General features: G+C 50.9%; 2 protein-coding genes across 2 annotated transcripts in view; both read right to left on the minus strand.

Moving 5' to 3' along the window:
• The window catches only part of Zglp1 (zinc finger GATA like protein 1), a 6,102-nt gene extending 4,439 nt beyond the window's left edge, over positions 1-1,663 (minus strand). Inside the window, exons 1-2 of the mRNA XM_021173427.1 lie at positions 1,516-1,663; positions 597-950 (exon numbers count right to left, since the gene is read on the minus strand). Coding sequence (XP_021029086.1) covers positions 597-950; positions 1,516-1,655 — 494 coding nt within the window. The 5' untranslated portion in view covers positions 1,656-1,663. The remainder of the gene's footprint in view (positions 1-596; positions 951-1,515) is intronic.
• Positions 1,664-2,088: 425 nt separating this feature from the next.
• Positions 2,089-8,101, minus strand: Fdx2 (ferredoxin 2). The gene is made up of 5 exons (XM_021173274.2): positions 7,951-8,101; positions 7,826-7,880; positions 7,628-7,734; positions 2,585-2,672; positions 2,089-2,495 (listed from the first exon to the last, which is right to left on the minus strand). The coding sequence occupies exons 1-5, from the start codon at positions 8,096-8,098 to the stop codon at positions 2,339-2,341; spliced, it is 555 nt and encodes a 184-aa protein (XP_021028933.2). The 5' UTR covers positions 8,099-8,101; the 3' UTR covers positions 2,089-2,338.
• Between the last annotated feature and the right edge of the window lie 530 nt (positions 8,102-8,631).

Genomic DNA, 8,631 nt, shown 5'->3' on the forward strand with positions numbered 1-8,631 from the left:
CGACTAGGCCATCTTTTGATACATATGCAGCTAGAATCAAGAGCTCCGGGGTACTGGTTAGTTCATAATGTTGTTGCACCTACAGGGTTGCAGATCTCTATAGCTCCTTGGATACTTTCTCTAGCTCCTCCATTGGGGGCCGAGAAGTGTTCTTTTTTTAAATAATTTAATTTTTCTTGTTTATTGGTGTGAGGGTGTCAGAAGACATGGAACCGGAGCAACAGTGTCAGCTGCTATGTGGGTGCTGGGAATTAACCCTTGGTCATCTGGAAGAGCAGCCACCTAGCCATCTTGCTAGCCCAGGAAGTAAGCAGTCTTAGTTACCTATTTAGCCAGGCTAGCTTTGAATGTGTGTCAACTCTTTCCCAACATGCCCCCTTACACCGGGCTCCCAGCCATTTTACGGTCTTGAGACAGTCTCATTAAGTTGCACAAGCTGGCCTTGAACTCACTCTGCAGCTCAGGCTGGCTTTGAACTTTCCATCTCCTTCCTCAGTCTCCCAAGTAGCTTGGGTGATAGGCATCTACTACCCGCCCTGGACTGAGTGTACTGCTATTACACATAGGCATACATTATCATGGCTGAGAGTCCCTACCTGTAGGTGGGTACAATCTGGAGGCTAGAATCCGGCTGGATCTGGAACTCCAGAGTTACCCCCTTGAACCTGGGGTCCACCTTCTCAATACCCATTCGCGGGTTCAGCTGCTTCCGTGGTCTTCTCTGGAGTGAGGCAGGAGAAGTAGCATTGGAAGTTTCCAGGTTAGGGCACTGTGTGCCCCTGGGATTCCTAGTCATACTCAGGTGGTCTGACATCCCTATGACCATCAGCTCCCAGCACGACCCCAGGACCTGGGTGGCCGGCGAAGGGGAACCCGGCAGCCCCTTTTCTTTCTCTTGGAGGAAAGGCAATGAAGTGCTGACCGAGTCCTGGCATGTAGGCCACAGAGACCTGGGGATAAGAAGCAGTAAGGCGTGGCCACCCCTTTCCTGGGGGCTTGGATTTGATAGGTAAGGAGGGGTGTGGAGCGTTACTCCGTTAGTGCCTCTTCTTTGGTCACCCTGTGCTCCACCTGGGGCCACATTCTTGGGTTATTAGGTTTAAAAGTTGCAAAATAATTGTTAGCCGACACCGATTCCCCTGTGGCTGGCTATCAGCTCTCCATCAGCCAAATCCCACCACGAACAAAGCAGGGTCCCACCCTAGGTACTCTGCCCAAGTCGGGCTGCTGTCTGGAGCAGCCATTAGTCAATCACCCCACAGACTGTTGTTTTTTAGTAGGTTACCCTCATCACCCCACGGATGAGCCCTCAGTGGCACTTCTTTGGGCCATACAGCCACAGCTGGTTGGGTGGGATGGAAATCACCTGTCCCTTTCAGTGTGTAGCGACTGAAACTTGTTACGTCCGCGTACCTAACAGGGGAAGGCTCAGAGGCCGGAATCCTAACCCCTCCATCTCCAAGCCTGGTGAGGCATTAGCTGGGATGGGCGATGGAAGAGCCTCGCACCACGCACCTGATATTGGGAGTGAGGCATCTCAGGGCTCCAGGCTCCAGCGCGGGGGGTCGACTCTTCCGGAGCGACTTGGTGTCCAGACAAGGTGGCGCCAGAAGTTCCTGCCGGCGCGTCAAGTCTCCAGCCTGTGCCGCCTCCATGCCCACTGTGGGCCCAGCTGTGGAAACTCTGCCCCGCCCCTCTCTCCCCCACCCCCCAGGGATAAACCAGAGCATGAGAGGCGAGGGTGATGACGATGGGCGCCACCTGGGCGGAGCCAGGCGGCGCAGGTCACGTGGGGGCGCTGTTTGCATCTGGGAGCACTTTTTGCCATGGCTGCCAGGAGCCTCAGCTGTGTGGCTCATGATCGGGAAGCCCCCTCTGGACATCCCCCTCTTTGCTATCTTCGATCACACAGCACAACCTTGAAGGTCAAGGGATGCTGTGGATCCCTTCTTTGCAGCCGGGGCGGGGCCTGGCCGCGCATGGGCATCCCCAGGAAGAAGGGCGTCCCGAGCTCTGTCACAGGGGTGCGGGCACTCAGAGCTGGGCAGACCGGCACCCACCCACCAAGGACACAAAACATGTCGGAGATGTGTGTGACTTTTTATTGAAGCTCTGGTTAGAGTCCATCCTTAATTTATAGTTCGATTCTCCCTGGTGGACTGACACACCCAAGATGGAGACCCATCCCCCTCAGGGCTCAGACACTGGCTGTCCCCAGTGGCAGCTCTGGTCTCACACTGTGGGTCCAACTTCTCTTTCCTGGGCAGTCCGTGCTCTGGAGTAGGAAGCGTGGCTTTTCTTTTCAGTTCCATGGCCTGGTCTGTCCAGTGGCCTCTTGTCAGTGGGGCTTGGGGATGTGGCCGTCCACATAGAAGTTCCTGGTGATCTTGGGAAGAGCAAACTCAACTCCCTCTAGCTCAGGGGTCAGCACAATCTGGCAGCCCAGTCTTGAGTTCTCCTGGAGCAGTGGAGCCATGTCCAACATGTCGTCCTCCCTGGGACAAAGGACAGTGGTTAGGGTTAGGGTAACCTGAGGCAGCTGGAGGTGGGCAACATGCAGTCTAGCCGGGGGCTGCCCACTCACCTCTCCTCAGGAGGAGGCAGGAGATCCAGGTGGGCCTCACTCACATACACATGACAGGTGGAACAGGCCAGGGATGCTTCGCAGGCCCCTGGGGACAGGACGGGAAGAACACAGCCTCAGTGAAGAGTACCCGCCACCTAGCTCCATAGCTCAGAGCCAACTGTTTCGATGTTGTCTGCAGGCTTTTGTTTAAGACAGTCTGAGGCAGCCCAGATGAGTTTTAAATTTGCCACGTAGCCAAGGTGACCTTGAACTGATTCTCCTGCCTCAATTTCCCAAGTGCTAGGATGACAACTGTGAACCTTATGCCTAGTCCCACACCGACTCTCACTACGTTAACTTCCTTTCCAACTCAGGGCCTCTGAACCTCTGGACCCACTGTCTAGAATGTTCTCTGCTTTGTTTAGCTGCATTTAGTCAAGGCTTCGACTTAACTGTTTCCCCAGTTTCCTCTCTATTTGTTTTGTGGTGTTTATCACCACATAACTTTTTAGTTAAATTTCCATCCATCCATCCATCCATCCATCCATCCATCCATCCATCCATCCATCCATCCATCCATCCATCCATCTGGGTTTTTGAGATGGGCTTCTTTATCTTGTAACCCTGGCTGTCCTGGAACTCACTGTGTAGACCATGCTGGCCTCAAACTCACAGAGATCTACCTGCCTGTGCCTCCTGAGTGCTGGAATTAAAGGTGTGCTCTGCACCTTGCCACCATCAGCTTCACCCTGTGACTTTTAAAAGGGTATTAGGAATTGCTTCTAGAGTCTTGGGCAAACAAGAGGTCTGCAGTTTCATCCTCAGTCCTTTAGAAGCTCTCCCTCGCTCTCTCTCTCTCCCTTCCTCTCTCTCTTTCTTTCTTTTCTTTTTTTGGTTTTTTCGAGACAGGGTTTCTCTGTCCAGTCCTGTCTGTCCAGGAGCTCACTCTGTAGACCAGGCTGGCCTCAAACTAAGAGATCCACCTTCCTCTGCCTCCCAAGTGCTGGGATTATAGGCATGCGGCACCACTGCCTGGCCTCAGAAGCCTTTTCTAAACACCTTTTGTTACTGTGTATGCAAGCATGGGGGTGGAACACCCCTGCCACAGCATCCATGTGGACCTCAGAGGGCAGTGAATGGAGCCTCTGCCCTCAGTTCACCTTGACGGGGGAGGAATTAGTGACTTTATCCAGAGTCACCCCAAATTTGTAATTTTTGAGACAGAAATTCTTGGTAAATTATCCAGGCTCATTTAAATCTAAAAAGGAACCTACAGTTTTGCTTTTTGATAATTTTAAAGATAGGGTCTCACCATAAATTCCTGGCTGTCCTGTCCTAGAATGTACTCATAGACCAGGATGGCTTTGCACTCAAGAGATCTGCCAGCCTCTGCCTGCAAGTGCTGGGACTAAAGGCATGAGCCACCATGCCAAGCCCTTGAGAACTTTTTAAACATGTATTTCAGGGCTGGTGAGATGGCTCACTGGTTAAGAGCACTGACTGCTCTTCCACAGGTCCTGAGTTCAATTCCTAGCAACCACATGGTGGTTCACAACCATCTGTAATGGGATCTGATGCCCTCTTCTGGTATGTCTGAGGACAGCTACAGTGTACTTACATATGAAATAAATATCATCAATGGGAGGAGAGGCCCTTGGTCCTGTGAAGGCTCTATGCCCCAGTATAGGGGAATGCCAGGACCAGGAATTGGAGAGGATGGGTTGGTGAGCAGGGGAAGGAATAGGGGGTTTTGGAAAGGGAATCCAGGAAAGAGGATAGCATTTGAAATGTAAATAAAGAAAATATCTAAAAAAAAAAAAAAGAAAGTGCTGGTCGTGGTGGCTCACGTCTTTAATCCCAGCACTTGGGAGGCAGAGGCAGGCGGATTTCTGAGTTCGAGGCCAGCCTGGTCTACAAAGTGAGTTCCAGGACAGCCAGGGCTATACAGAGAAACCCTGTCTCGAAAAGGAAGAATGTGAGGATTTTGACTTGATAATGAAGTTGAAACCAGCAGCAAATCACAGATGGAAGAGAGCTGCCTGCGAAAAGACACCCATGAGCCAATGAGCCAAATGGGCCTGGCAAGTGTTCTGGATATTCAATCTGTGGGGCCTAAAGCTACCCTTTGGTGCCTAGGTCAGTTATGCCCCACTGATGTATTTATATATGCTACATAAAACAAATCTTATACACAATATATAATGTGTATATTTAAAGTACATAGATGTTGCATATAACTTTAGGTAAATATTAAATTATATACCTACTGCAGCTTTAATAAATAAATAAACAAACAACCCCCCCCATTTATTTCTGTGTGTGATCCCGTGTGGGAATATGCATACCACAGTGCACATGTATACGTCGGAGAACAACTGGAAGTGGTGTCAATTCTGGGATTGAATCCAAGTCATCAGGTCTAGCGGCAACTGTCCTTTAACCAATGAGCCACCATGACAGTCCTATCAGGAACTTTCCACTCTCCTGGTTCAGCTTCCTGAGCTGCCAGGCCTTCCTTGTGCTCTTTGTTTAATCTAGGTCTGTGTTGCTGAGGTTGGCCTTCAGCTCCTAGGCTCAGCGAGGTCTTGTGATGCTCAGCTTCTGACAAAGGAGTGCCCACCACAGGGCTCGTGCACCTTTGGCCAGGGAATCTATAGCCACCTTTTTATCCTGGGGCTGGCTGTTGGTCAACCCTTCTCTCTACCAAGCATTAATTATGTTCATTCTCACAAGCCATTGAAAGTGATGCTAAATCTACCATTTTATAAAGAAGAAACAAAAGGCTCAGAGAAACTGGCTTGGAGTTTACAAAGCTGGAGAGGCACGAGAGACATGAATTGTTTGCTTCTGAACTGTTACAAATTCTGTTCTGCACCGTGCCTGCCGGACTTGGGAACAGAATCAGCCATACACACACACACCCCGTCCCCAACCTCTCTAGTGCTTTTTACTGGCTTGGGGTTTGTTTTGAGAAAGAGACTCACTGTGTATGCTGTCCTAGAACTTGCTATGCAGACACCAGGCTGGCCTCAAAGTCACAGACAGCCTCTCCTCCCAAGTGCTGCACCACTAACCCAGCACCGACCCTTCCAACTGTCTGCCAATGAAAACCTGTCTTTATTCTTGGGCTTAGAGTTCCTGTTAGGCTCAGAACGGCATGATATGACAAAGGACTGTCACTTTGGTACATACAGTACATAGTATTCACACAAAGACTCTTGTCATTTGGGGGAGTTGGCAGTTTTTTTCATAACTTGTCATAATTTTTGAGACAGGGACTCTTGCTATGTTACCCAGGCTGGGTATGAATATAAATAGGGACTTGTTATTAGTCGATGGTTGCCCTGAAATGTTCTCACTGGGTAAAGGGGTCACTGCAAGCCCAGTGATCTGAGTTCAATCCCTAGGAAAACAATATAGAAGGGGTGAACCAGCTCCCTCAGGCCGTCCTCTGATCTCTACGGAGGTATACGCATGCACGCACACATGCACATGCACGTGTACACACACATGTACACACATGCATGCATATGCACACACAAACAAGCTAAATAAATACAATATGGAAAGCACTCAAGGGTGATACTCAAGGGCGGAACGAGAGGACGAAATGCCCCATGTCTGAATCACGATTTGCCATGTGACTCTTGCTTCTGGACCCTGCCTACCATAATATGGTGCACAGCCCCCTGCTCTGCAAGGTGGAACTACTGCCCCTCTATTCCTAAAGCTGTCCCAAGGAACTAGCACTCAACATACACTGATCTCAGACCTGCTTACATGGAGAACCTTGGGAGGCCAAGGTGTGAATGAGGCTGGGAGAAATGTCAGAAAGCAAATGAAAGCTAAGCTCTATGAGGCCACTAAATACAGACAGACATGGGCACGGGGGGCTTAAGCTGGGTGAAAGGATGCCAGGCAGTCAAGTCTGAAGAATGAGAAGGAGTCAAGCCATCTGTTGGGAAATCACCTCTCACATTATAAGCACAGAGGTGCTAGGACAGGACTGAGCTGTGATGCCTAAAAAACAGCAAGAGAGTAGTAAGGGACAGAACTGTGCATCTGAGATCCCAGTCCCAAGAGACAGAGATCCTGCCTCAGTTCCGCCTCTCCCCAAAAAGGTAGTCAGTGGCTGCACTAGAGAATGGGGGGGTCAACATGGAGAATCCACAAGCTCCAAGCACAGACTGTAGCAGCTCAGTAAGGGCTGCTCCAACACCTAGTTTTATTTTAGTGTTATTTTAAAGAAAGATTTTTAAGTGTTTCCATGTGTCTCTGTGTGGGTTGTGCATGTGAGTAGGTGCCCATGGAGGCCAGGTGAGGGAGTGTGCCCGGCGCTATTGGTACAGAAGGCTGTGAATTGCCTGGCACAGAGCTGGTGGTAGGAAGAGAACACAGGCCTTCTCACAAGCCATCTGCAGTCTTCAGCACTGGCGACCTTTCCAGTTCCATTATTGCCATCTTACTGGCATTAGCACAAAGGTGGTAAAACAGTAGAGACAACCTGTATTCTCACAACTGAGAAAGCTAAGGCAGTACGATCAGCCAGCAGGTTTAAGGGTAAGTCACAGAGACTCTGTCTTAACCATTTTGGCACTAAAGAGGTGGAGGCGGGGGCATCACTATTGTGAGTTTGAGCCTAGCCTGGTTATATAGTTGGTTTCAGAACAGCCTGAATAACATGGACTCCATCTCAGTTCTTCCCATCCCACCTATTTGGTGATATGGTAGCACATGCCTGTAGTCTCAGAACTCAGGAAGTGGAGGCAGTAGGTTCACTGCAATGAGTTGGAGGCTAGCTGGGATTACATACTTAAGTTCCTGGACAGCCTGATTCACAGAGTGAGATCGGACCCACCCATACACCACCTAAACAAAAATATTGGTTTGTGGTAGTGCACAACCAGGTCCCAGGAGGTGGAGGCAGGACTGGGTCAGAAGTTCAAAGGCATCCTCTGATACATAGTAAGTTCGAGGCGAGCCTGAGCTATATGAAACCTCTCAAAGTTACAAAAAGGTATAAGAAAGAATGCCAAGGATCTCCCTAGTTTCATGACTTACCTTCCAGGTCCACCCCGTGGCGCTGGGCCAGGTATAGAACATTGTCCCCGACTCTGCCCCTCACCGGGATCCGCTTGCCAGAGCGGTCCACGAACACCACGTTGACCCTGGGGACAAACAGGGTGCAGGTGCTGAGCCGGAGGCCGGCCTGAGGCCCAGTGGCAGGGAGGGGCAGGGCGTGGCACGACGGGCACTCACACGTCCCGGGGCAGCTCCGGGCTGTCCGCCTCCTCCTCGCCAGCACGCCGCTCTCCTGGAAACACACGAGTGGGTGAGCGGCTGCGGCCCCGCTGCCCGCCGAGGCCCGGCCCAGCCCTATGTACCTGTAGTCCCGAACGTCCTAGATGTTACCGCCGCGTGCCCGGCCCTGGGTCCCCAAGATCCCCCGGCCGCCCGTAACAGGACCCGGGCGCTCACGCCCCGGGCCATGGAGGCGGCCATGACAGGCCACGTGACCGGAAGACCTAGCATGCTCTGCGCGTCCGCAGCGACCGTAAACGCAGCGTTTGGGCGCCGTGTGAGGTCAGAGGTGATGCACTGGGATCCAGCTGGACTTCCGGCCTCTCCCTGTGGTTGGATATTTCTTCCCTTAGGTTGTACCGTATGTGTTCTGCTTATATGTACGTATGAGCACCAAGTGGGTGCCTGTGGAGCCCAGAAGAGTTAATGGGTAGTGTGGGGCTGGGAACTGAACTAAGTTCTCCGCAAGAGCTGCAATTTGAACCAACCTCAGAGTCCTCTAATATTTAGACAGGATCCCCTAGTCTGGCCTTGATCTCTGAATTCCTTTGCTGGAATTACGGGTTATGTGCAACCAAGTTTTAAAATTTGTTTGTTTGTAGTCTCTATAGACTGAGAAATTCATAGGTCTCTAGACTAAGCAATTCATATAGACCAGGCTGGCCTCCAAGCCCAACTTATATTTTAGGGGTTGTATGAGCCCATCTGTGACATGTGTGTAGGTCGGTGGTCAATCTGAGGGAGTCAGTTCTCTCCTTCCACCA

The sequence above is a fragment of the Mus caroli genome, chromosome 9, assembly GCF_900094665.2.
Source record: "Mus caroli chromosome 9, CAROLI_EIJ_v1.1, whole genome shotgun sequence".
NCBI classification, from domain to species: domain Eukaryota; kingdom Metazoa; phylum Chordata; class Mammalia; order Rodentia; family Muridae; genus Mus; species Mus caroli.